Here is a 27,468-nt window from a genome sequence, read left to right as displayed (position 1 = left end):
TTAGAAATTTAAGATCACAACCCACTCCCCCACCCCTTGGCACAGCTTCCTTCTTTTCATCTAAATGTATACCTCTTTTATTTGCACTGTATTAACTCATTCTTGTTAAACACATCTATAGCAAATTATTCCTGCTGGTATTGGCGTCAAAAATCTTGGTTCAAATGAGACTCTTCTTTCAATAGCTGTCTGACTGTGGGCAAGTCACTTCCTCCCTCTGATGTTAGTTTCCTCATCTGTTAAATGAGGTTGGTAAGTGCCCTTCCTCCCAGGCTTGTTGTGAGGAATTACTTAAAGAAGAGAGAGAAGAGTACAGTGGTTAGGGTCATGGTCTTAGAGGCTTTTTTTTCTGCTTTTGATACATTCCGATTCTGTGACTGAGTAAGTTACTTATATCCTCCATGTTCCTCCTACCTATGATTTGCATTGGGATCTGTGGAAATGGTAGAAGGAGTTTTTCCCACATTGTGTCCAGGTATTACTTAGAGACAAGATGGAGAAGCCCTGCTATTTTGATATGACATAACATATAACTGAAAATAAGACAGGAGAAGTAATTGATCAAGGCACCATATAGATCATATGTAGACAGCAGTATTAGAGTAGCTATAACTTCACTTAGCCTTGTTCTCCTAGAACCTGAAGTAGCAAAGGCTGCCATTCGCCCTGAAGAGAAAAGATGGGATGCCGCTAATTGGAGGCTTGTTCTTCTTTTGAACCTGTGATAGACTGATAGATCAGCTCCTGTGATTTGCTTTTATTCTGGCTTGTATCAGTTATGATTTCTATGGTTAAGTTTTACATCCTAGCTATGGATTTTTCTGTTTATTCTTGATCCATGGTTATTCATTCTTAGCTAATTGAATAAATATGAAGAAAAGTATGGTGAATGCTATTTCATTAATCACTTAATAACTGGGGTCTGTGGTCCAATGGAGACTTTAGTCTTAACCTATCCAAAGGAATGGCATCAAAATTTCTATTGATTATTGCATCCTTATGCTTACAAAGCTCATTTCTACTAAAAAGCTAATCCTACCCAAATGTGCTATAATTAGAATTAATGTCATAAAAGAGGTCATCTGGGTCAATATGCTGACCTCAAGGGGTTGAAATCAATATCTTGGTTGGACTCCTGATTTCGTATTAAATGTCATGCCTTAAATCTTATATCTCAGTAGAACTATAAAGGTTTAAAGCCTTTAACAAATTCAACTTACTTTCCTTGTAGATATTATTCACTGGCTGAATCTTATTTTGATTAAAACAGTTAAGACTATCGCTATATTTGGGGGTAACTGTCTTATGTTATAGACAGATAGGTGGTAGAGTGGTTAGAGTGACAGGCCTCGAGTCAGGAAGACCTGAGTTCAAATCTGGCCTTAGACCCTTACTAGCTGGGTGATCCTGAGCAAGTCACTAAACCCTGTTTGCCTCAGTTTCCTCACTTGTAAAATGAGGTAAGAAGGGAATGGCAAACTACGCCAGTATCTTTGGCAAGAAAAACCCAAATGGGGTCATGAAGAGTCAGACAACTGAAAAATGATTCAACAACAACGACAACAATTTTATGTCATCTTGGTTCTCTTCAACTCAGTTCTCTGGTTGAACTATGCTTCCAGCACCCAAGGGCCCTTCTATTTCCACCCGTATGATTCTCTTAGGAAACTGGACCATGTTCTAGTTTTGCACTTAGTTGTGACTGCATATGTATAACAACAATGCAAGAGATTATCTTTTCAGAAGTAGCTCCTAGGTTTGGACTTCATAGTTTCCACTCTTGCAACTTGGCTTAGTGTCTGTTGCATCCACCCTCAGGGCTTATAGCCTAAAGCTTTTAAAAAGCATAATATCTCTTATTCATATAGCACTTCAAGGTTTACAAGCCTTTGATGTTCATTATTACATTTATTCCTCTCAACAAATCTGTGAGGCTGTTATTTTTTATCATCATCATATGATATTATAGTTATAAAACATATCAAATGTAAAATAGATTGTTATTAAAATTATTATCTCCATTTTATGGGGAAGAAACTGAGAGTCCATTTAATAGGTTAAACAACTTGCCTGTGATGGCACAGCTGGAAAATGTGGCTGGTGAGATTTTGACCCAGATCTCTTCTAACTCTGAAGTCTTGTGATCTTCCCATTATACTATCCTGCCTTCCTCCCTCAACCTCTTCTCTCTTCAAAAATCAGATAAAAGTAAAAGAAAAATGGCCTATACACAGTGTCAGATCCACGATAATAAATGAGTCTTCCTTGGGCAAGTTACCTCCCATAGGTGTTATTGTTTAGTTGAGCCTTTAAGCCTTCATTATAACATGATAAGGAGGCGATATGGTATGATGGAAAGGTCCTGGCTCTGGAATGTAAAGACCTGTCTTCAAATACTACCTCTGGCACCTTCTTCCCTGTGTGACCCTGGGTAAGTCACTTAACCTCCATGGACCCATAAAATGAGAAAGCTAGACTCGATGGTATCTGATCTCTCTTCCAGTGCTAGGTTAGGATCATCCATGATACATCATCATAAATTGTGTAATACATGCCATGCAAAGACATTTTTGTAGCATCAATATGGTGTGGGTTTATAAAAAAGTACTTGTAAAAAGAGTTCATTTGAAATTTCCCCCAAGCACAGTTGCAGGCTTTTCCTACCCTTAGTCCCAGCTCTTTGCAGATTCCCACAAAACTTGAAGTAAATCTAGCTAGAGATAAATGAAAGCTTCAGTATATTTTCTGTTGAACTGAAGTCAGAAAATAAGCACTCCGTTGTGGACAAGCAAAGGGCCCCCCACCACCCTACAGTCTGCATAGCTGATGCATTAAAAAGTAGTAAGGCTGAAAGGCTGAAGGCAATTTGTGAGCTAAATAGTGGGGAAGTGCCTGCTTGAGTTGGCCTGGTCTCTAGGGAAACAGACTATCTTTTAAAATACCTCGCAGGCCCCATCTTCTGCAGTTTGAATGGAGTTTTTGATGATTCTGGACTTTGGGGATCACTCAGGAAGACTGCTTTCATTTCAGTAAAACCCAAAACTTCTGCCCTGGTGGATACCTACATCGAGCTGTGGTAAATATTAGCCCATATCACTACTGGCTGTAAATCTTTGCCATAGCTTTTTACTAAGTGATTGGAAATTCTCTGAGAGCACGAAATATATAGTAATCCCTCTTTTTTATGAAGGAGATACATTTCAATAGCATAGGTCATTGTCAGTTACTGAATAAGGTGGAGAAATAATATCTTAGGCATAGGTAGGGATGTGCTCCATCCATATAGGGATATGAGCATGTGATTTCATTTCTTGGGAACTCTGACCCTTTTCTTTCCAGCAAAGAAGACTAAGGTACCCTGGCCCATTGGGAGAATGTTCCATCTTTTTCTCAGGCACATATTAGTCACCATCTGATTGATGTTACCTCAAAACTCAGAAAAAAGGGCTATGACAGCCCCCAAAGTATCACCCTTCCCACAGCCACAGCCAGACCCAGGGCCTTTTCCGTAACAGTGCCAATGCCCAGCACTGAGAAAGCCAGAGCTTTCCCCCACTGCCTAACCATCCTAAACTTGTTTTCTTAAAAGCAACTAAGAAAACAGAATGGCTTTGCTGTCCGAGGTTTCATTCGTGGAGACATCACTATAGCTCAGAATGCCAGAGAGACACAAATATAGCCATTTTCAGGTGACAAGTAAAATAAACCAAAATAAGCACAAATGGACAAATAAGGAAGAAAGGATTTTTTTAAACAATATCTTGTCCTTAAATGTGTTTTTCATATGAAAAACTGCAAAGCAAAAGGTTGAGCATCGGAAGAGATTTGTGTTCCTTGACACAAACCATGGCATGTAATTGAGTGGAGGGTCATGTGACCTGTGTGAGCCTCAGGCTCTTCCTCTGTAAAATGGGGGGGGGGTAGACTAGATGACCCCCGAGGTTCCTTCTAGTTAAAAGCCTATGGTCCTATGATCATCTCTTTGCAATATGAAGTGGCCCAGATTACTTCTTCCTCTTGTTTGATTATCTGCTCAGACTCAATCCCTTGACAATTCAATGAGCCATCTTTTACTTTGCTTGTCTACAGAAGGCTATGTTTATCCACTGTGTTTATGTTTATAGCAAGAGGCCCACAAAATAGAAAATAGTACTCCAGTTTGGGGATCTTTTCACTATAACCCTTTCCCCTTGAGCTCTCCAAATGTGCTGTAGCTAAATCTATATAAATGGTCTAGTAATTTGGCAGCCTTATAGATAAAACACTGATCTGTATTTAAGGTTTGTTTTTGGTAAAGAAGGGGCAGCTAGGTGGTACAACGGGTAGAGCGCTGTCCGTGGAGTCAGGAAGACTCATCTTTGTGAGTTCAATTCAGCCTTAGAGACTTAACCCTAAATGCACACTGCCTCAGTTTCCTCATCTGTGAAATGAGCTGGAGAAGGAAGTGGCCAATGGCTACAGTATCTTTGCCAAAAAAACCCCAAAACTCCAATGGGGTAATAAAGAGTTGGCCATGACTGGAAAACAACTGAAGAACACGCACAAATGGTGTAGAAGGAAAAAATTATGCCTACTTAATTATCACAATTATTCAGCTGATGCCTGTACCACTGATTCAGCTAATCTCTTCTGAATGTCTAAAAATTCCCACCAAAATGCATCTGAACAATTCATGTTTCACTAAGTTTGTAAGAATGGAAATGAAACATATACTTGCAACTAGGCTACTAAATGAATTCCAATTTGATTGTTGAACATAATGAATGGATAAATGAATGAATGAAAGACAATCTCGTTTATTAAGTGCTTAACCCTTAACTTTCCAGATGATCTGCTAAATTCTGGAATGGAATTAAAAAAAAAAAAGAAACAGCTTCTGCACTTGAAGAGCTTATGTTTTAACAGGGCATTCTAATCAGGCAGCTATGTGGTACAATGAATAGACTGTTGAACTTGGATTGAGCAAGACCTGAGTTCAGATTTTACCAGTGTGATCCTGAGCAAGTCACTGAACTTTTTCCAGCCTCAGTTCCTCATCTGTAAAATATGAATGGTAATACCTGTAACAACCAGCCCAACAGGGTTCTTAGTGTAAAGTGCTCAGGAAGCCTTCAAAGTCTATAACAATGTGAGTATTCACCAGAGGAACATAATCCTGGTTTCACCTTAATGTCTGGTTTTGCCAGATCACTTAGTATGAAGTTGGAAATGTCATAGAAAGAGGGAAAAAGGCAAATACCAGAAAAAGTTGATAACCCTTTGTTGAAATATAAGAGAATTTGTCAACATCTCTAACTAGAAGACTCAATTGGAGAAACAGTAAAGTGATCTCAGAAGGAGGAGTTTTGATGCCAAAGCCTCCACCTGGGAAAAAGCATTAAATAGTACCAAGGAGTGAGACTTCAGAGACTTCATTAGAGGAGAGCTTGACCCATGATTAGTTCAGGGATGTTAGCTGGAAAATAAAACTTTGGGGGAAAGTTAATAGCATGGCAAACATGCTGTCTCTGGTGGCCATCAGCAGTGGGCTGCTATTATTTACACCCAAGTGCCATTTATGTAGAAATAAATAAAGTTATCGTAGAGTTTTACTTGTGGCATGAGCCAAGAAAATGGTTCCATTTTTATGCAGAGGCACTATTTCTATTTCAAAACTCCTAGCTTGGCCAACCTGGAGCGCTATACAAAGGGCATAATACAGTTTTTATTTCAGCATCACTCATCTGCAACCTGTGATATCAATCTTTTGGATGATCTAAAATGGCAAGGGTTTATGAGAGCAAGGAGGAGGGCTCCTACCCACTAACTCCTGGTATTATCACAGCTATGGTGCTTTAAGCCCTCGAAGTCACTCTCTTGACAATAACCCTGGGAAATGAGCTGAGCTGATATTATTATCCTTATTTTACAGATGAGTAAACCAGAGCATTGAAGTTACTTTCTCAAATCCCTTTGTTTGCAGTTAATAAGAGAAGTTTTGTCTGTCCTATTCATTACCTTTTTTATAGTCTCTCTGATTCTCTGATGCTCTCTTGGAGAATTTCTGTAAGCTTTCAGAGAAAAAGTGTAACGTACACTCAGTGTGATTTTTCACAAGGAATAAGAATTATCCGTAAGCAGTGTAGCAGACAATTGCAAAAATCTTTCAGGCATAAAGGTGTCTTTCTGCAACTTTAGAAGAATTAAAAGTGAAATTTTGCTTGAATTTGAGAGCCAACATATTGAAAAAGAAGCATCCTGCAAATTACCCCTTTTCCTGTAAGATGTTATGAATGAGAATCATTTGACCTTGACACTGCAGTCAAAGATTCAAAGCTGGAGAGCTAAAAAGAACCTTCAAGACCACCTAGTCCAAACCCTCATTTTACAGATGAGCAAACTGAGGCCCGGGAAAGTGTAGTGATGGGCCCAAGGTCACACAAGTGACTTGGCAGAGCTTCCATTCAAACCTAGGTTCTCCAGCTTAAATGCCAGCCTTCTTTACATTGGTCTGTGCTACCTGCCCCCCACCCAAGACTCTGTATCAGTTCACTGTGCGGGGCAAGGTCATAGAGTGACGTTATTCTCTTGTTTCTGCTCCAACTTTTCCAGGGTGAAGGAAGAAATACATTACTCTAAGCTATTGTTATTATGTCCACCATAACCCGTGCTTTTATTGAACCCAAGTATGCCCACAGCTTTGAAAACACAAATAGAAAGGCAAGCGCTTCATCATACAAGACAGAAAGGTTTAGGGAGAAATTACCTTCTAAGTTTAACAGATGTTTGTCAAATTGAACTAGAAATGAGATCCCCTTTCATTTTTCAAAAGAATACATTGGATTTTTTTTTTCTTGGTTAAAAATGAGAAAGACAAGATTTCTTTCTTGTGCTAATGACCCCGAGATGATTGAATGACAGCTAGTTACAGAGTTTTCCTAATACAGAGGAAACTGGAACAGAGGCAGATGCAGCAGATTTCACTTACTGACTGTGTGACCCTGGGCAAGTCATTTAACATCTCATTGTCTTAGGCAACTGTCTTAGACAACAAGGAAGTACTCTGCTCTAATTCAGCGGCTCTCTTCCTTCTCATTTTACCTTCCTTTCTGACCTTTCCCTTTCTCTTTCCCCCTATCTTTTTCTCTAATCTTTCCCAGATAATAGCTTCAATAAACATGACATAAACCTTTATTTTGAAATAAAAATGAATTGCTATTAACTTTTGCCTTGGTTATCTACTCTAGAGACAACATGGTGTAAGTGGGTAGAGGACTGCCCTCAGAATCAGGAAAATGGGTTTAAATTCCACCCTGACACAGCTTGGCTGTCCAACTCTGAGCAGCCACTTAACCCCTAAGCGGCCCAGGCAGCTCTTGAAGACTATAAATTACAAAGCAGGTACCAATCTTCATGGACACTTTGAACTCCTCACCAGGACCTTCCTAAATTAAAGAAATAACAGATCTGATAAAAATAATAATAATTTCCTTTTTTGAGAAAAGCATTTACTGTGGGGAAAAAAAGCTTTATTCTCAAACTATATACTGCAGCTAGCTGAAATATAAAATATAAGCCAGATTCAGTGATGAATAAAGTAATACCTATGAACGTATTACTAACCAACCGTGACAAATGTGTTACACATTAAAAAGTGTTAATTTGTTATTTAATGCTCTGGTAGACACTAAATTGCTGTCTGGTAGCTTGGTGTGAAACTTTGGACACAACCCTCACATACAGGGGTGGGAGCAGAAGAGAGAAAAGAAAGAAAAACAGCAGTAGGACCAAGAGAAACCTAATTGCGTTCTCATGAATTTATGCCTCTGGAACAAATTTTTGGAAGGGAAATGGACGATAAAAGCGTACTTTTCAAAAGAAAAATGGAGAAGTATTTTCATTATCATTGCTGTTACTATTAGGTTTCTCCTGGGTTTTCCTTTTGAAGAACTCTGGGGTTGCATGTTGGTAATTGTTGGAGCATAGAGAGAAGATGCCCCATGGACAAGTCTACCAAATATACAGCGAGAGATGTGGGAGTTCCCTAGTGATTCAAAGTAGAAATTCATTGAACTAAGTATTATATCCCTCAATTCATTTGTCTCTGTAGTTAAGGTAAAACAGAGATAAAGGGGGCATGGGGCTGAATGAATAATCCACATGATTGTATTTGTGTGTAGCCTTGATTTCACAGATAAAACTACTCAGCCAGAAGTTGACAAGTGTTTCTGTAATTTATGGTCATATCAGTGCTAGAAGTCTTTTCTTATGTTATAAAAATGAAATTGATGCATAAAGTATGGCTATTTAAAATCTAATGTGCCAGGGCAGCTAGGTGGCGCAGTGTCTAGAGTGCCGGCCCTGAAGTCAGGAGGACCTGAGTTCAAATCCAGCCTCAGACTAAACACTTGATATGTGCTAGCTGTGTGACCCTGGGCAAGTCACTTAACCCCGATTGCCTCACTAAAATAATAATAATAATAGTAATAATTTAAAAAAAAATCTAACGTGCCACTGTCAGCACCCTGCCCCCATTGAGCCTATGAAAATATTGCATGCACAGGAGCATTGTTATCCTGTAAAGGGCACAAACCTTTTTTATTCAAGGCATCTAGTAGTATACTCGAGAACACCTTCCTTTGACGGGTGGTTGGGCAACTAGCATTTTCTTTTGAAATTTGCACATCAGACAGACAAATACTACATAGCATTTATGAAATGTTGTAATGAATATTCCATGTATTTATTATTTAAAAGTAGGCTAGGTAGGTCTTCATTTATAATCCGGAAGTCTTAAGATCGTGAAAGTTGTCCTGCCAAAAAAGCTTCATCAGTAATGCATCCTTTTCTCCCAAAGGGGGAAAAAGTAAAATAGCAAATTTAACACCTTGAAAATTGACACACTGGAGTTTTCTCTAAATGTTTTATGGAAATTTTCACATGTATATTTCTCATCTTAGGGAAGTGTACATAATAACACATAACACTCTAGATCTCTACATATAGATTATCTGATACATTGAGTTGAATAAAATATTCCATCTGAAAAATATGAATAATTGAATCCCAAATGTATAGTTCTGCTTTTCTTAATCCAGAAAATGTCTTTAGATGGTCACAGTCAGATTTTCAGAAATAGGATTTGACGTTCGGTAGATTTCAGGAGCCAGTGTTAGCAACATGCCACATACGATGGAGAGCGCCCTGGATTGAGGTCAGAAGACCTGAGTTTCATTAGAAGCCTTGATTCTAACGTGTGGGTAAGCTAGTGAATCTTTCTGAGCCTCAGTTTCTTTATCTGGAAAATGCAAATAACATCACTTATACTGTGAATTGCTTAGTCAGTCATAAAAGTCAAGAGCCTATGATTTCATTGGTATGGGTACCCCTCTGCTGATACATGTCACAGTCTCTTCGCACCTTACTACACAGTCTTCTTGAATCCCTTTGGCTAAGCTTCCAATGATGAGCCTTTCTGCATCTAGCTACGCAGCTCCTTAGATGAAAGATACCACTCATCACCAAAGCTCCCAGCTTGAGGTCTTATTCTTAGAGCTTTGTAAGACCAAGAATCACTTCTTTGCCAGTTATAAAACACCAAAGGAATATTTTAGTACAGTGTAAATCACAAAATGCTCTTTAAATGTGAGTTGCCATTATTAAACCAGCTAAAATTCAACCATAGATCTGAACCACTGACTAACAAAGTAGTCGTCCTCATATCTTCCTTCCTGATCCATTACCACCTCAGATGGAGATGCTATTAAGCAGTGGTAATACAGTCTTGCTTGGCTCCTATCCACGAGGATTTATCATTGAAGCAGAAAAAGGGCCTTCTTCTTCGGCAGTCTTCGAGCTCTAAGGAAGCCCTGCATTGTGGGCCTCTAGCTAATGAGCTCTCTGAGCATGGATATGTTGCTTTGTAAATGCTTTTAATTGCTGTTAAGTTGGCAGGAATGGCAGAGCATTTGGAGATATAACCTGCTTCATAATGACACTGATAGATCCATCAGAGATCGAAAGAACAAAGCCCAAGTATTCAACAAATGCAGAGCAAACACTTTGAAGTTCATGAGCCTAAGAGAGAAGCGTAGAAAGCAGCTAGGCTCAGTTCAGTCATTTTTCAGTTGTGTCCAACTCTCCATGAGGCCAAGAGAAAAATTGCTGGCTTATGGTCCAAGTTTCTCTTTCAAAACCTATGCTGGGGAAGCCAGGTCAAGTCAGTTTTATTTCTTTATGTGTTACTATGCATGAGCCTCACTTAAGTCCTACTTTGAGTCATGATGATGATTCTGGATTCTGGTAGAGTGAAAGCTTTGTTTAGGACCAGGAAATATGGAGAAAACCAGTGAGGTCTCTCATACAATTACACGCCTGGCCAAGGTGGGAGGGGTGCTGGACAAACTCTAATCATATTAAGTTGGAAATGGCTTCAATGTGCGTTGGTGGAGGAGCGACTTACACAGATGAAATGAGATATCCTTAAATACATAATTTGCTAATTCAAGGTAGTGTATTCTGGGCTTGGCCATTTATTCAACATTTTCATCATTCATCAAGCTAATCTTGAATAGTAAACGTACTCTTGAATGTCGACACCAACACCATACTCTGCCATCCAGTGATGCTGGCTTCCTTGCTCTTCCTCTTACAAGATGCTCCATTTCCCCACTCTGAGAATTTTCCCAGGCTACTATCCTCCATTCCGCAGAATGCTTACCTTCCTCACCTATTCCTCTTGGCTTCCTGGATTTCTGTCATGTCCCAGCTAAAGACTATGTTGTTTTATTGTTCAGTCATTTTAATCATGTCCAATTCTTTGTGCCTCCATTTGGGGTTTTCTTGGCCAAGATAATGAAGTGGTTTGCCATTTCCTTCTCCAGCTCATTTGCAGATGAGGAAGTGGGCAAACAGGGTTAAGTGACTTGCCCAGGGTCACACAGCTAGTGTCAGAGCCTGGTTTGAACTCATGAACATGAGTCTTCCTGATTCTAAGCCCAGTACACTATCTGCTGCTCACCTAGCTGCCCATATACACTCTACTTGCTCTATATGAATAATATCTCATTGTATGTTCATTACTTACCATATCTGCAATAAAGCTATAACAAAGAGTTGCCTGAAAAGTTAAGCTTTTTCTTCAATTAGATCATAATTCCATTTTCTATGGGGCTTCTCTCTCCTTTCTCCCTCCTGCATCCAGTATCCTTTACCTTTCTTTCATCAATTAATTACATCCACTTAGCTCTATCAAGCTTGGAAATTAGCAGATAGATTGGAAGGCATTCACCCTTTGGTAGTCGAAGTTAGGATTTATTCACACCATGAGGTTAATAAGAAAGTGCTGAGCTACTTAGGAATATGATAGAAGAAGCTAAGGCACTGTTAGCTTTCAGGCATGTTCACTTATGCTCCTTTCCTCATTTGCTCCTTCTTTAGTGGACAATATTTTAGGGGAGTTATAATTGGTCTGACCAGAACTCGTTTTTCAGTTCAGTTATTCAGAGAATAACTAATCTCCATCCTTAAATTGGAATTTGTATCTTTCAGTGTTTCTGTTTTGTAACTCCTTTGAAAATATAACCCTTGCTGCCATCATCCTCTCGTCTTTCCCAGGAGACCTCTGGGCTTTCTTGCAACTCGGATGATTGCCCCACTCCCCTGCAGAGAAGGCCACACATTTTAACAGATTTTGCTAGGTCTCTGTGGTATAGCAAAAGAGAAAGGCCCTTGTATTGATAGTGTGTGGGTGTGTATGTACGTGTGTGCGTGAAAAACTTTGACCCGTGCCAGTTCATCCTTAAGATGTATCAAGGCAAAAATGTTACAACCAAAAGTCTCATAACAATGATGGTGGGATTTGAGGCGAGTTTTAAAGGAAGACAGATGGCAGGGATGGGGAGGGAGAGCTTTCCAAGTAGTGGGAATGACCGCTTGAATAACAAAGTTAGGAGTGAGAGTTTAAGGCCCAGATAAAAAGGTTTATTTATTTGTGAGAAGGACTTTCAGATCACATGGTAGACATGGCATCCATGTCTTAAATGCTGGCTCTCGAATGTGGCTTAGTCATTAACTTCGTGACAATCCACTGAATAATTTACCAAGACAGTTATAATCAACATTCACAGATATTCACTTGACTCACTGGCAATTTCCGGGTGGCAGCTTGCCCAGTGCCCAAGTAGTGTGTGATTTTGACAGTGACCTTTAATAGGACATATTTAACAAGGCTCTCTTTAGTGCTACAGAATAAGACTTATATCAAGAATTAAGGTAAAGTAATTTTTTCCCACTTAAACCACTTGGGAACTGTGATTCTCTTATTCTGTTGGCATTAATTAACGCCAGGGAACTTTGCAAACCTTTTCACTGGTGAGTTCTTCTAGTCATTATCAGTCATATAATGGAAAGGTTCTGCTATGTTAAGGTTATTAAAGATCTAGGGACACTTTTCATCAAAGATATTACTCAATGCATCCCCCTCCAGCTGTAGGTTATTGATGGTGAATTTGATTAGTGTGGGCAGGCTGTATGAATATTTTTAAAATGTTTTGTGTAGGAATCATTTTCTACTCCCCCTACCCCGATGTGGCAGATTTGTGACTTAAAGCGCATGTGTGTATTTGTGTTGGCTTCAGTTTTCTGCCTGACCAGTATAAAGATAGATTAATGCTATTTCATTAGCACAGCAAACAAAGGTTTGGCCTATGAATAAAATGGTGGATGCACTTAATATGGCCTGAATAGATGGGTTTATTCCATCATCCATCATCTTGTTCACCTTCTTTTCAAATGTTCCCCATTCCAAGTGCTCTCTTACCACCCCCCTAAGGCATTTGCAGGGGTTCCATGCATAACTATAGGCAAGATAGGATTCAGAAATAAACAATGGGAGAGAAAGGCTGACAGGAGCACCGATGGAGAAATGGAGTTATCTGATCTACTGCCTATGTCAATGTGAGAATACATGGCAGAGTAGGCAAAATATTTTTGTGGTCCTAATCATGAACTTGATATCTAGAGAAAAAAAACAGCTAGTAATGCTAGGTACAGTTATTCTTTTGTGTTCAGAGATGTTTTTCTATGTATAGACAAGCTAAGTTTCTTAGGTAAACTCCACGTTGAGTATTTCCAGCCCAGGTAATTTAGAGTTGAATGAAATTGTGTTAAATATCTTTAATTTGTTTTTTTAATAGACATTACTTTTCCCTTTAAACATGTTCATATACCAGAAATAAAGTCTAAATGCTTAAATTATTGATTTCTAATCAAGGGATTGGTTTTCTTGTGATAGCTCTGTATTTTGGGCAAATGTATAATAATGCTATGTGTATAGCTTAGTAACTAAACCAAGATACCAGGTGAGGGAAGTAGGGTATAGTGGATAGGGCACTGCCCTCAGAGTCAGAAGGACCATGGTTTAAATCCTGCCTCAAATACTTACTAGTAGTTATTGTGACCCTGGGCAAGTCACTTAACTTCTCTGTGCCTTGGTTTCCTCGTTTGTAAAATGAAGGGGTTATCCTCAGTGGTCTCTAAGGTCTCTTTAAATGTATTACCCTATATGATCCTCTATTTTAGCATGGTGTCAAATGTTCTGTTGGCAGTACCACTGTTAGAGTAAATCATCAAATGTTACAGCCAAAAGGAGCCTGTGAGATAATAAATGCAAACCTGGATTCCAAATGTCTCATTTAATAAATGAGGAAATTGATCTCTAAGTCATGTGACTAAGTAGTGGTGGAGCTGGGCCTCGAACCCCAGCCTCCTGACACTTGTTAATGCTCCCTCTGCCATTCCCCACTCTAGTCTCAGAGGGATGATATAAGTAAATAGAAACTATTGCAATGTGAGTATGTTTTTCGAGGAATGATAATGTTGGTCAAGCCAGATGGATGCTAATTTTTCTTTTTTCTCTGCTTTGATTTCTTGCTGCCGTCTAATCCTAATTCAGAAGAAACCAGAACCGAAAAAACCAGGAAAGGTAAGACTGCAAGCTTTCGAGCAAATTGATTTCAAAACATTTTGTTTGTTGTTGTTTCATCTCTACTCCCCAGCATTGAAGCTGTAAGTGCTTCAGATGACGTATGTTACGTTCTGCTTTGAAAGAATTTCAAGCTGAGGTACCTTCACATTTTGTACTGCTTACACAGTCCTAGCAGCAAATTTTGAGTCTGGTTTTATTTCTTTTTTTCCACCAATACTCCCTTATCCCACTGTGCCAAAATAACATGCTGCTGATAGCATTCTTTTATGAATGCTCCGGTAATACGTTTGTGATCGATTTTAGCACCAAAAAGGGACCACTTGGGTGTTAATTCCCAAGTTAATGAATGTGAGCCATGAAGAAATATGATAGAGTCACAGGGGAGATTCCCATAGTGAAACCAAACGTGGCTATGTAGCAAACTGATGTTCTCTGGGATACTGAGTTGGAGGACATCAGTTTTAAGCTCTGCTCACACGTAGAAGACAACAAAGTATGAACAACCATCGTTTCTTATATAAGCTGGTTCCTCCCCAAAATTATCCCCATGTCCATATAGTTGAGTAATAAGTGTGATGGTGGGCATGGCCCCCAAATGCTATTTCTACTATTTTGGGCTGAAATTTTAAGAATCCTTTAAACCCTTTCCCCCTTCCTTTTCTGTGGGAAGACTCTTTAAGTGGCAACTCTACATTTGGCATGATATTGTGAGGTTCAAAGAAATATTTTCCATGCATATAGCTTCCATTTGCATATACTAGTTTAAGTGTGATCCCTGTTCTCCCACCCTTTACAGCCTGGTAACACTAGGTTTCAGCTCTTGAAGAGGAAATTGCTACAATATAGTCCTTACTATGATAATAAGTTCTGTGTTAGGCTAGGAAGACTCTACAAGCAGTGTAAGAATGATGAAAACGGTCTGTAAGGTGAAAGTAAACTTTTGTCACCAAAGAATTTTAGATCACTAGAAACTGAGGTGTTTTGAAATCACTTCTGAGTTGTTCTTGTGTGACACTGGTATTATTTCCCAAATGTCACCTTAACTCAGAGTGGTGTGAATTTGGGTCTTAACCCTCTTGCATAGAAGACAAGTGAGTCACCCGAAGTCTCCAGAGCTAAGAGAGAGAGAGAGGTAACATGTTGTTAGCCATATCACTGAGCAGAAGCTTTGCATCTACCTTGAACATGACCAGGTTCTTCTAACTTCAAACATTGACAAAAACATGGAAAGTCCATTTAATCTAAAAGTAGGAGATATGTATTACTTTCTAAATAATGTACTTCTCTAAACTGGATCTTGAGTAGAATGCATGCTCATGCTCAGGGGATTCATCCCACTAAAATACTTGGGCCATGAAATTGGAACATATGGTATACCAAGGGGTGATTGAAAAATCCATTTAATCATGTTTTGGGGAACTATGGAGAAATGTCTATTTACTCAACTCTCCAAAAGCAACAGAATGTACATTTCTATATTTGTTTTATATATTAGCTTTCCACACGAAGATTTAAGGAGGGGTGTGGGATTAAGTGAAAGCAAAAGCTATACACTTACAGAATCCTTTTTTGGTTTGATTTCTTTTTTTTTTAAATGTGCCCCCATTGTCAGTTCCTTCTAAGAGTTACTCAAAAGACCTTCAGCAAAGGAAGCAGAGGAGAGGGAGGAGGGACCCTCTGCCTCTTAAGGCACTATAGAATAGCATTAATTGTTACCTTGGATAACACTTTTTGCCAGACATATAGGTATTGGTCAAAAGTGATCTGTAACTTCTCTTTGGGGATTGTGTTTAGGGTGGCCATACAAGAAAAAAAAAACTCTTTACTTTCCACCTATAACTTGCTTTTGACCTAATACTGCATTTCTTAGCTTGATCACCCACTTTATTCACCACATTGAGTTCTGAATTACTTTTTGATGTTTCCAAAAATCAAATTCAACCTAAAAGGATGTGAAAATGATAGTCCTCAGAAATCATGTGAGCAGTGACATTATTGAAATAAGTACAAAGATTCCCACATTACATCTGCTTTGAAGGGTATACATCTCACAGTTGGATGCAGGAATCTGGGTATGTCAGGATGGAGGGAGTCACTCACATCTCAATTATACCCATATCAATGTATGTGCATGGTAGATTCACCTTATAACATGGCTCCTTATTCATACTTTTTGATATGTCAGAGATCCAATCTTGTTTTCCAAATTATAACACCTCTACGCACTAACTTTATGTAATGTGATTGCTATTCCTGTCTTTTAATCTTGCCATGACATAGAAGTTTCTTTGCATTCGGGATTCATTGGTTTTAATGCATGCCTTTTAAAAGATACTTTAAAAACTGAATTTAGGAAGTGATAAATCTGTGCCCAACTTGGAAAGATGTTCATTAATTTTGCATTTAGTACACATTTTTATATAAGGTTGAATTTATCCCTTGAAATCATGATTTGTACTTTAGTTATTTTCCCCAATTTAAAGAAAAAAAGAAGAAAGATTACATGGCCCAATCGAATATAGGACCAGCCTTGTAGTTGGGAGAGCCTGAGGGCAAGTCCTACCTTTGACACCCCCTGGGCCAGCCAAGGACACCTTACTACCCCAAGGAAACTCTCTAAGACTACAGCACAGAAAAGAATGGATAATCCATATCAGTGGGTGGATTTTCCACACCAGGGCATTCTCTAAACCAAGGAAATCACAAGGCAGGAGAAGGGAATGAAGGAAGGAAGGAAGGAAGGAAGGAAGGAAGGAAGGAAGGAAGGAAGGAAGGAAGGAAGGAAGGAAGGAAGGAAGGAAGGAAGGGAGGGAGGGAGGGAGGGAGGGAGGGAGGGAGAGAGGAAGGGAGGAAGGAAAGTATGTTTATCTCTAACAGCATACTGTCCCCAAATGAACTCCTTAGCTTTTTGTTCAGCCAACTGAAAGATCAAAGAGCCCCTCAGTAATTGCCCTCCCAAATTGGACTAAAACTGCCTTCCATAGCCATATTCAATTGAATTGATTGTTTTGCACTAGTTTATAGCTAATTAGAAAATAAATGAAGCCTACCCTAGGCTGCTAACACACTTAGGAGGGAATTAATTATTTCTTTCCCAAGTAATCCCCAGCACAGATGTACTGATTTTTTAAATGGAAGAAGAAAAGCCTAAGTGATCTTTCCTCTGGTTCCTCTTTGGGTAAATTCAGGCCTAGCTCTTAGAAAACACTCACCCTATCTAAGATAACATTGACTAGAAAACCACCTCATGGGCCCCTTTCAACTGAGAAAATGGATCCTCTTTTTCTGAGATGAGGCTGAGTCTGTTGTCCCATGGCTCAGAGAAAATGGTCACCCTGTTACAGTGCATTCCCTAAATACTAAAATTAAGAGGACAGGACTGAGCTGCTTGAGATTTTTAGTGGAGAATTTTCTTTTTCTGGCTTTGCCTGAAGTGAATTTACAAAGTGCTTTTGATCCTTCTGGGCAAGTGAAGTACAGACCTAGGAGCTCCAGTACTATTGCCATTGCTTCCTCCATGTGGTATCTTTTCTCCTAAGTCTTTATCACTGGAACAGCCATTGAATTTGTGTCTAATACGAAGGTGTAAAATATCATGTAGGCCAATGAAGAGACAGATGCAAAAATCCGCTCTTTGCTCATGCTGTATTTACCATAACTCTTTCCTCTTGGAGAGTGCAAAAAGTTCTGACCATCCCTTTTCTGGGGGAAAAAAAGTGTCCTCTTAGAGCTCTGCTTCCAAATTAGATAATAACTTTTTGAAGTGTTGAGAGATTCCTGGATATAATCTTAAATAGTTCAGTTAAATAATTCCAGTTCTAGCTATATGCTTCAAAGAATCCTAGAAATTGAAATAGAAGTGGCTTCAGAAGCTATCTGATATAAGCCATATGGAGTCAGTCAGTCATAAACATATGCTAAGTGTCTGCTGTGTGTCAGACACTCTGCTAAGCCCCTGGGGTACAAAAAGAGGCAAAAGACAGTCTCCACCCTCAAAAAGCTCACAATTTAATGAGGGAGATAACAAGCAAACAAATATGTACAAACAGTATATACAGGATAAATAGGAAATAATTAACAGAGGGGGGCCAGTAGCATTAAGAAAGGCTGATAAAAGACTTCCTATAAAATAATGAGATTTTAGTTGACACTTAAAGAGAGCCAGAGAAGGCAATAGGTAGAGATGAGGAGGAAGATAATTCCAGGCATGTGAAACAGCCAGAGAAGACGTCCAGAGCTGAGAGAAATAGTCTCTTATTCATAGAACAGCAAGGAAGCCAGTGTCACTAGATCAAGGAGTGCATGGTGGGAAATGGGATGTAAGAAGACAGGAAAGGTAGGAGGGAACTAAATTATGAAGGACTTTGAATATCACAAAAAGAATTTTCTATTTGATCCGAAAGGTTATAGGGAGCTAGTAGAGTCTATTGAGTAGAGGGATAATATGGTTGGACCTGTGCTTTAGCAAAATCACTTTGGTGGCTCAATGCAGGCTGGATTGGACTGGAGAAAGTTGAGGCAAGGAGACCTGTCAGTAGACTATCGCAGTAGTTCAGGTAGCAACTTGAAGGCTTGCATTAAAGTCTTGGCAATGTCAGAGGAGAGAAGGGGGAGTATTTGAGAGATATTGCAAAGTTAAAATCTACGGGCCTTGGAAACAGATTGGATGTGGGGGAGTGAGAGATAGTGAAGAGTCCAGGATGACTCCTAGGTTGTAAGCCTGAGGGACTAGGAGGATAGGGTTGCCCTCTACAGTAATGGGCAAAGTGGAGATTAGGGGGAAATATAATGAATTGAGTTTGGGAAATGTTGATTTTAAGTGTACTAGACATCCAGTTTGAGATATCAATATGAAATTGAAGGTCAGCAGAGAAACTGGGGCAGGATAGATAGATTTGACAATCATCAGCATAGAAACGGTAATTAAATCCATGGGATCTGATGAGATCACTGATTGAAGCAATATAGAGGGAAAAGAGAAGATGGTCCAAGACAGAACACTGCAGGATATATAGGGTTGGAGGAAGTAATCTGGATGGTGATCCAGCAAAGGAGATGTTCATATCTGAACAAAAATTCCCTCTGACATGATTCATCCATTCTCCTTTCTCCTTCCTCTTTTTTTTTTCCTTCTTTTCCTGAGAGATGTTTTGTTGTAGAATTACAGAATCAGGCAGAGGGACATAGTGATCTAGCATATGCTTGGAGTTAAAGCATTTGCCATTGTATTTGTCATTTTCTTCAGTACTACTCTATTTCCTCTCTCACGCAGTCGCAATTTACTGCCGGAGGTATTGCTATAAGAGGATTAAAATAACCACGAGCTCTCCTTTTACATTACCAGCGCACCTGGCTTAGTCCTACAATTACTTCATTGACATGTTATTCCAGGGACGTTACACCCCGGGGGTATGCTGTGATATCTTTTAACAACTTCTTACCTTACTTTAAAATATATACTTAATGCTTTTAACTCAATGGGTAGCACCTAATGGATAAATAAATCAGAAATAAAATGAGGCCAAATTAGTTGAAGAGCCCTGTTTGCATTCTTCCCCTTCCTTTTATACTTGAAGGCATGCTACAGAATGTCAATGTGTCCTTCACTGTAGTTAAGGAGAGAGAGAGAGCTTAGCTTTTATTCTTTTCACATTGTTGACTCAAAAACCTTCCTTTTCACTATAGAACACAAAATTTCAAAGTTAGAGGGGACCGCACTGGCTTTTTAGTCCAACAGATCATGAAAAAGAACCCTTCCACAATACACCCAACTCTGCTTGGAGCCCTCCAATGAGGGGGAGCCCCTGGATGCTTAAGCAGCCTGTTCTACTTTGAGATGGCTCTGACTGTTGGGAAACATCAAAATGAAATTTGCTTCTTTGTATTCCTACTTCTGCCCTCTAGACCTAAACAGAACAAGTCATAAAGCACCCAGAATCCACCAAGAGGACCCCACCCTGGACCTTTCAGTCATGTTGAGCTAATGCGCCTCTAAAATTGCAAAGAAGGAATTCACCATTTCTGACTATATGATCTTCTTTCTTACCATGTATCCCACCTATCTATACCAATCCAGTCTGACTTTTTACCTCCACCTGGTTCTTCATGCACTAATCTGTCCCGTTTCACCCAATCTATTAATACTTTAGCTCCACTCCATTCTTTACGCACACATACTTTGATACTCAGCTTATCTCATTTGATTCTCCAACAATTCTGGGAGGTAAATGTGATTATTATCTCCATTCTAATGATGAGGACACTGTGGCTGATGAAATGACTTACCTAAGGTCACACAGTGAGTAAGTGTATGAGGCAGGTCTTCCTAACTCCAAGTTTTGTACTCTAGCCATCGTACCACCTAGTGTCCATTTGGAGAGCCTCTCAACTCCTCAATCTTGAGGGGAAATCCTTTGAATCAGTTATTCTTCCTAGCTACCATGCTATACTATTTCTTTTCATCCTTTCTATTCCAAAATTACCAAATGAGATGGCTACACCCACTTACCTCTTTTTGTTCACCACTTATTCTCTCTTTAAATTCTTGTAATCTAACCTCTAATCCCATCCCCAAAATACTGAAACTTAATACTTAAAAGCCAAAAATAATCCCCCTCCCTTGCTGTCCAAATCCAACGGCCTTTTTCAGCCCCCATGTTCTTCTATCTCTGCAACAATAGGCAGAGTTGATTACTCTGTTTTCTTTTTTTCTTTCTTTCGAAATTATTTCCCATAGATTTTATGGCTCTGACCTTTCCTGGTTTCTCTCTTTTCCTATCCCCATGCTTCTAGTCTCTTCTCCCTCTGATCTGATAATCGAATTCTCTATATTTCCTACACTCCTGCCTCCTAAGCTGGCAATAGTGTCGCATTGCTCCGCTGCTAAGAAATAGTCAGTTATCGCCAACAAGATCAAGTGAAAATGCCAAAGCTCGCTTTTTAAGGCCTTCTTCAAGCAAAAGCCACCTCACCTTGTTATCCAACCTATCCCTCCACATTAATCCCACGTGATACACTCTTGCTTCACTGTCTGCCTGGCCATTTCTACAATTTGTGATATTCGTTCCTGACTCCATGATTTGTTTCTCTCTGTGCCCTTATCTGACTCCCTACTGGCCTATTGAGATCCAGCCAAACCTTCTGTTCTGACCTCTGGGAAGCTTCCATGACCTCTCCTCTAGCACTCATTTTGCCTTTCACCATTGAGGAATTACTTCCTGTTTGGGATCTCTTTTCTCCCCAACCACACAGTACACGTCAGGAGGCAGAAATGTAGTGCAGCCCAGTCTCTGTCTCTTCGCCTAACACAGTGTCATCTACAGACAAGGCACTTGCATATTTGTTGAACGAATACCAGTTGTCATCTTAGCAGTATAATTGCAGTGGGCAAACAAAGAGGATGAAAATGTCACAGTATTTCATCTCCAATTCTCTATGGGGAAATAAATGAGAGTTCAAATTAAAATAAGGTCCGGACTTTAGAATAGTCCAGAAGGAAAGAAGTAATTCATTCATTTGATGAGCAATTATTAAGCGTTGATTCTCTGCAGAGCAGTGTGCTAAGCCCTAGAAAGAGAGATAAAAATGAAAGTATCTGCCTTCTGGAAAGCTGAAGTTGTACTGGGGAGATGTGTGTGTACACAACGTGCCACATAGATGCAACATCATTTCAGAGAGAGGACAGAACTAATGACTGTCGTGGGCTGGGGAGGGGGAGAAGAGCAGCAAAGTTCTTAATGGAGAAGGAGGCCCTTGAGCTGCTGGAAAGCATTCCAGGCATGATTATAATTGGCATCTATGATACCCAAGGAAGATTTTAAAGCTCTTAGAAGTCTCCCTTCAAAGTTGTTCTTACTTTTTTTGAAAATGGAGAGAAATATGTTCCGTGTGAAAATGAACCACTTGCTTTGGCCACTCTTCAGAAGGTTATAATTCTGGTTTTGTGTGAATAGTAGTATCTAGAGAAAATGAAGATATTGTTTTCCTTTTTACGGCATGAGAATAGCTAGAGTTTTCCAAACTAAAAAGTTGGGTTTTTTTCCTCTTAAGCCTGAAAATTGGCCATGTAGTCCAGTTTTGATGCTATTCTCCCAAAGAAAGTGATTTCTTTTTTTTTTTTTATGGTATCCCACACAGCAAAAGGCCACTATTGCTCAGTCAGGGATGTATTAGAAGAGTATACCATGAAACCATGACTGTGATGCAGTCTGTCTGTTTTCCCTGTAGAACTTCAAGCCAGCTAGCAAGATGCAAGAAACCCTCTGGTCCTTTAGCATCTTATCCTACCCTGGAGTGTCAGAATCCATCCAGCCTATCTCTGAGAAACAGATAGATAGGTTCTGTATGGAATATGCTATTAAGGACAATCTTACAATCATCCACATTCATGCTCAGCCCCATTTGAAATGCAGGGAACACAATACAGAGACACATTAAGTAATATAAGTCAAAGTTTAAAATATTTGTAATATATATTAAGCAAGAGAAAAAGGGAAAAAGGCTGGTATAGTTGTACTTGAGACTTCATTTAACATATTATATGTAGTCTTCCAATTAGCACATTATACATAGTCTTCCCATGTATTTAGGTTTACTAAAATGTTACTTATATTGAAATTTTATCTATTGCACATGTGTAAGCACACATATACATATATGTGTATGTGTGTATACATGCGTTCATTCAGTTGTCATGATATAGGCGGTTTTCCATTTTCCCTTCTAGTAATCTTTGGCAGTCAGTGCTTATAGTCAATGCCATCTGATCTCTGGCATTTGTTTCAAATCCCTATCTGGTACCCTCTATAACTAGCTCAACAACTGTTACGCTAAAATGTGATACCCTAGACTCCAGGGCTCAGAACAGCATCTACCTCCCCAGTGTGCCTTTCAGCTGAGCAATTGTTAAGAGTTGCTGTCAAATTCCAAATTTTCCTTTTCCTTTCAACAGTTGCAGACATTCTCACACTGCCAAATGAATGATCCCACTGAAAGGGAAACTCCCTCAGTCAGAGGATGAACAAATAGATTTCATGAGACCTGATCCACCCATCCCTAGCTTCTGATTTCAAGAAGCAGCTAGCATGAGCAGCTTCACATAGGCAATTGAGCTAGTGATGTTTTCTAATTGAGACATATATTACTGAGAAAATAGAGCCCATTTACTATGAGCCCCAAATCCCTAAGGGGTCTTAAAACCCCTTTATATGACATCATCCCCTATCCTCTCCTCATTTATTCCAGTCTCTGATGCATAGGTCACCCCCTCTACATGTACCCTTGATCTCATCCTGTCCTGCCTTTACTGGCAAATTGACACCCCCCCCATCATATCCTCCCCCATATCTTCAATCTTCATTTTCTCCTTATCTACTGGTTCCTTCTTTGGTGCCTACAGACATGCCCAGGTCTCCCCCATCCTTGAAAAATACTCCCTAGAGGGTTCCCTTTCCTTCTTTTCCTCTTACTCTTTTCCAAACCCTTTGTAGTCTGGCTTCTAAGTTTATAAGTTACCCAAAACTTCACTCTCTGAAGTCACCAGTAACCTCTTAAATGACCTAATTTTCTTTCAAAGCTCAACTTTAGGCCATCTCCTAAATGAATCATTTCCTGATCCCCTAGTGGTTCCTCCTTAAATTACCTTGTATTTATTGTATGTGTGGATATGGCATGCACTTATACCTATGTGTGTACATGCTGGCTGCCATGTTAGAATGTAAACTCTATAAACTCCTTGATCTCAAGGACAGTTTCATTTTTGGTTTTGTATCTCCAGCACTTATATCAGTGTAAGAAATTAAATGTGTATGGGTCTTAATTTCCTTAGTTTCCTGCTCCAAAAAATGAAATGAAATGAAATAATTGGGCTTAGGACTCTCCTAGTTCCATAAACATGTCCTGTGATGGTAGGGAGCCATTATGTATCAGGTTCTTGGAAAAAAGAGAGCTTTCATATTCTATATGCATATTCTTTACTAACAACTGCTTCCCTTCCCCAAACCATTGTGTTTTCTCCAAATCATTTTTAGTATTTGCTTTTCCTTGCCCTTTTCTGCTATCCTCAGGGCCCAACCATTTTGAAGTGAGGTATGCTTCTGAAGCTTTTCTTAAATGCAAAGTTCGAGGATCTGGAAGAGTTTGTAAACTCCAGGCCAACTACAGAGGATTGGAGAGTGTCCATCCATAAAATTAAGTTCTCTTTTGACTTCCTGTAAAAATTGGGGGAGAGGGGAGCGGAAGGCAGTATAAAGAGAATTTAACGTGTGTCTATTGTCCAGCACAACCTCTTACTTGTATTTCACATAAATGTAGCAGTGCCCCCTTGACTGCTAGCCGCTGAATTATTGCTTAAGGAAAGAAAGATAAGACCAATTGTTTCCTAATGTGGTTAAATTGAAAGCTTGTAGTGGGAGACATGTTTGACACAACTTTTGAGAAGGTGTATCATTTTTTCTTTTTGGGAAAACCATTCTCATTCCTGCAATCCACTCAGAATAAGAATAATGAAATTATTTACTTCATTTCCCACGTTTCCTGTCTGTGATTAGAACTACCAGGGGAACAACAAAATCCCGGCCTTATATTCACTGTGCTACTGATAATGAGGGGTGGAAGCTTAAACATGGAAAATAGATTTTAACCTCAACTGACCTTTCTTCAAATGGTAGCAGATGACAACAATATACCAGCAGGGAATAATCCCACTATTTCCTAGTAGCTTGTGCTTAGAAGTGTTTGCTTACACTTGTCCTCCCAGCCTCCTTGCAATTGTAAAATGTTGTTAAGAAGAGAGGATCACTTTAAGTGGCTATAATTACTTTTGCAATCTATAAGCCCCATCCGAATAATTTATTAAGATACTAGCTGTTTGCAGACAGTCTCTCGCCGGAACATTTGTTTTCTTCTTTCCAGTAGAGTAGTGGAATGAGTCCAATTTCATTTTTGTGCCTCATCAAAAGTTAGTATTAATGGTAATATTTTCTAAATCCTCTGCTTCTCGGGATATTTCCCAGCACTTTCAGAAGAAAGAGGATAAGACTGAGACTTGAGTATTTTTGTTCAGTTACAAGTTTAACCCAGAAATGATGTCTCTGTGGTTACTGTGGCTGCATAGTAACTTACTGAAGCTCTGCTCTGCAAAAAGAGTAACAAAGTAACAGGAAGGAGGTGAAGGGTGACCTCCGAGCTTATTATATAGTTAGAGAGAGAAGGCATACATGTTCAGTGATAGCTCACATACTGCTTTACATTTTTAGTTTCTCGAGCAGTCACGTAAGAAGAGTTCCCGTAGATGATATCTAAAGACCCTTCTGGCTCAAAGATTTTGGAAGCCCTTAACCAGAACCTTCCAATGCTCCTAGGTACCTCTGCAAGATTAAAAGGAAAAGAGCAACTACTGATCTGTATTGGTAGAGGGAGTTTCCACACTGGGAGTTCCCTATACCGATGAAATCATAGGTCCAGATCACTCTGACATTGCAGAGACAAAGAGATAGAGAGACAGAGAAAAAGAGAAGAGAGAAGAGAGAAACAGGAGAGAAAGGGAGAGAGGAGAAACAGAGGAGAGAGAAAAGGGGAGGGAAAGATCAAAGAGAGGACAGTCAGAAAGAGAGAGAGAGAGGAAGAAAATATGGAGGAGAGAGAGAACACAGAATAGAAAGTGTTATAGGAAATCTTTTCAGAGAACATGGAATTTGAGAAATGTGCATCATGTGGCTGGTTAGAGAGAAAAAGCCAGAAAAGGAAAGAGTGTGAACAAAGCCTGAGAGAGCACAAAGAACATGTCGAGAGAGTGGCAAGATAAAACATTGTGGTTGTCCTTAGCTGGGCAATCCAAGGACTTTGGACTTTAGTCTGGACACTGAGGTGGTATAATTGCAATGGTGCTTAATGTTTCTAAATGCCCTGGGCTATGGGTGGGGAGCTCTTTGACTGAATCCAAACTTTATAGAACAAATGCCCTTAATAAAAGGATGTGGCCACCTGGGCTCTCACTCAGGATGGAGGGGTGTGGAGGAACACTACTGCCTTCTCAGAGGTTCAGTCTGGGCCATAATCTACTGCCTCGCCTTCTACCTCTTTCCCACAACCCCCCACCTCCACCCTATGATAGGAGTAAGAGCAAACCAATTGGAGAGCTGTTGCCGTTTCTGAGAGAAGTGTGGATAATATATAAGCTTATGAAAAGAATATGATTAAAGAAAGTTTTATTTCGTTCAAACTAATACATTCAAGGTGGAATGTCCAATACTCCAATGTCTCAGTTATTGTCACTAGAAGTGAGGGAATGTTCCCTACAGGGAATTATCTTACCAAGCAGTGAAGCATTTTTAGCATATCACCTTTATGGTGTAAACTTTGAAAGTTTTCTACAACAGTGATAATGTTTGCTGAAAACGAGTAGTTGACCAGGTGCGTGAACAAATGAAAATGTATAAAATACACTCTATCCACTGTACCATGTTGCCTGTGAAGCGTAAGAATGATTCTTAACAATGAATCAATAAACATTTATTCAGCACCTACTATGTACCAGGTACTATTCAGAAAATCAGTCACCAAGCATTTATTTGGCCCTTATTATGCACCAGGCATTGTTCTAAGTGCTGAAGGTCCAAAGAAAGGCATGAAGATAGATTCTAGGAGCTTGGGGTAAGGATTCAAAAGCAAGACAGTCAAAACTTTAACTTGAATCCCATACAGCCTAATGAACTTGAGTATCTAATGAACTTAAGTATCTAATGAACTTAAGTATCTAATGAACTTAAGTATCTAATGAACTTGAGTATCTAATAGCACTGCCAAGTTTGGAGTATTATCCAAAGGTTTTAAAGCATGAACCTAAGTCACTCTTGGGGAATGTCAGTCACACAAACAATTGTTTTTCTTCTTTGCTCAAATTGTAACTGCCCGCCACCCCTTCCTATTACGTCTGACCCATCTTAACCGGACGGTCTTTGGGAACCTGCTGGATTATTTATGAAAGCTAGCTGTAGTTATCCAGATAGATCCACTTTAAATGTTGATTTAGGGTTGAGTTTTCTCCTTCAAGTGCCCCATGCTTCAGACAGGGTGGCCATTGACTACGATGATAAATAGCCCTCCTCCTTTTCCCCAAAACAAGGTGTGTAAGCACGCAGGCCTCAGACACTGCCCTTCTGTCCTCTCCTCAGTGAGCATTTGCGAATGTGATGCTCAGTAAATCTTTGCCATTAAAGGAACTGTCTCCGAAATCGGTGATTTTGGGGAATTGTTTGTTGAATGACTCCGGAGCAGGCTGTGTATCATTTTTATTGATGATATCATGCCATCTCTGTAATGGCTGTATAAAGTTGGCTGGATGTTAAATTGATTTAAAGCATTATGTTCAGGATTAGCCATAAAGATCTCAGTGGCTACTGCAGAATGGGCAATCCTGTTGTAACAAAGGCTTTCCAAAAAACAATGCCTGCATTTATATAGAAGGCACTGAGAAAAGGGGGCCCCTTGCAATAGAGGCAGAA

The 27,468-nt window shown here is 39.5% G+C and overlaps 1 protein-coding gene across 1 annotated transcript in view; it reads left to right on the top strand.

Annotated features, from left to right (window-relative positions):
- Positions 1–27,468, top strand: part of LOC110198644 (protocadherin-11 X-linked-like) — a 552,081-nt gene that overhangs the window by 218,426 nt on the left and 306,187 nt on the right. The window contains exon 5 of the mRNA XM_078147797.1: positions 13,934–13,963. Coding sequence (XP_078003923.1) covers positions 13,934–13,963 — 30 coding nt within the window. The remainder of the gene's footprint in view (positions 1–13,933; positions 13,964–27,468) is intronic.

Source organism: Phascolarctos cinereus, unplaced genomic scaffold (genome assembly GCF_003287225.1).
Source record: "Phascolarctos cinereus isolate Bilbo 61053 unplaced genomic scaffold, phaCin_HiC Scaffold_8;HRSCAF=390, whole genome shotgun sequence".
Lineage (NCBI taxonomy): Eukaryota > Metazoa > Chordata > Mammalia > Diprotodontia > Phascolarctidae > Phascolarctos > Phascolarctos cinereus.
This window is presented reverse-complemented; position numbering and strand designations above follow the sequence as displayed.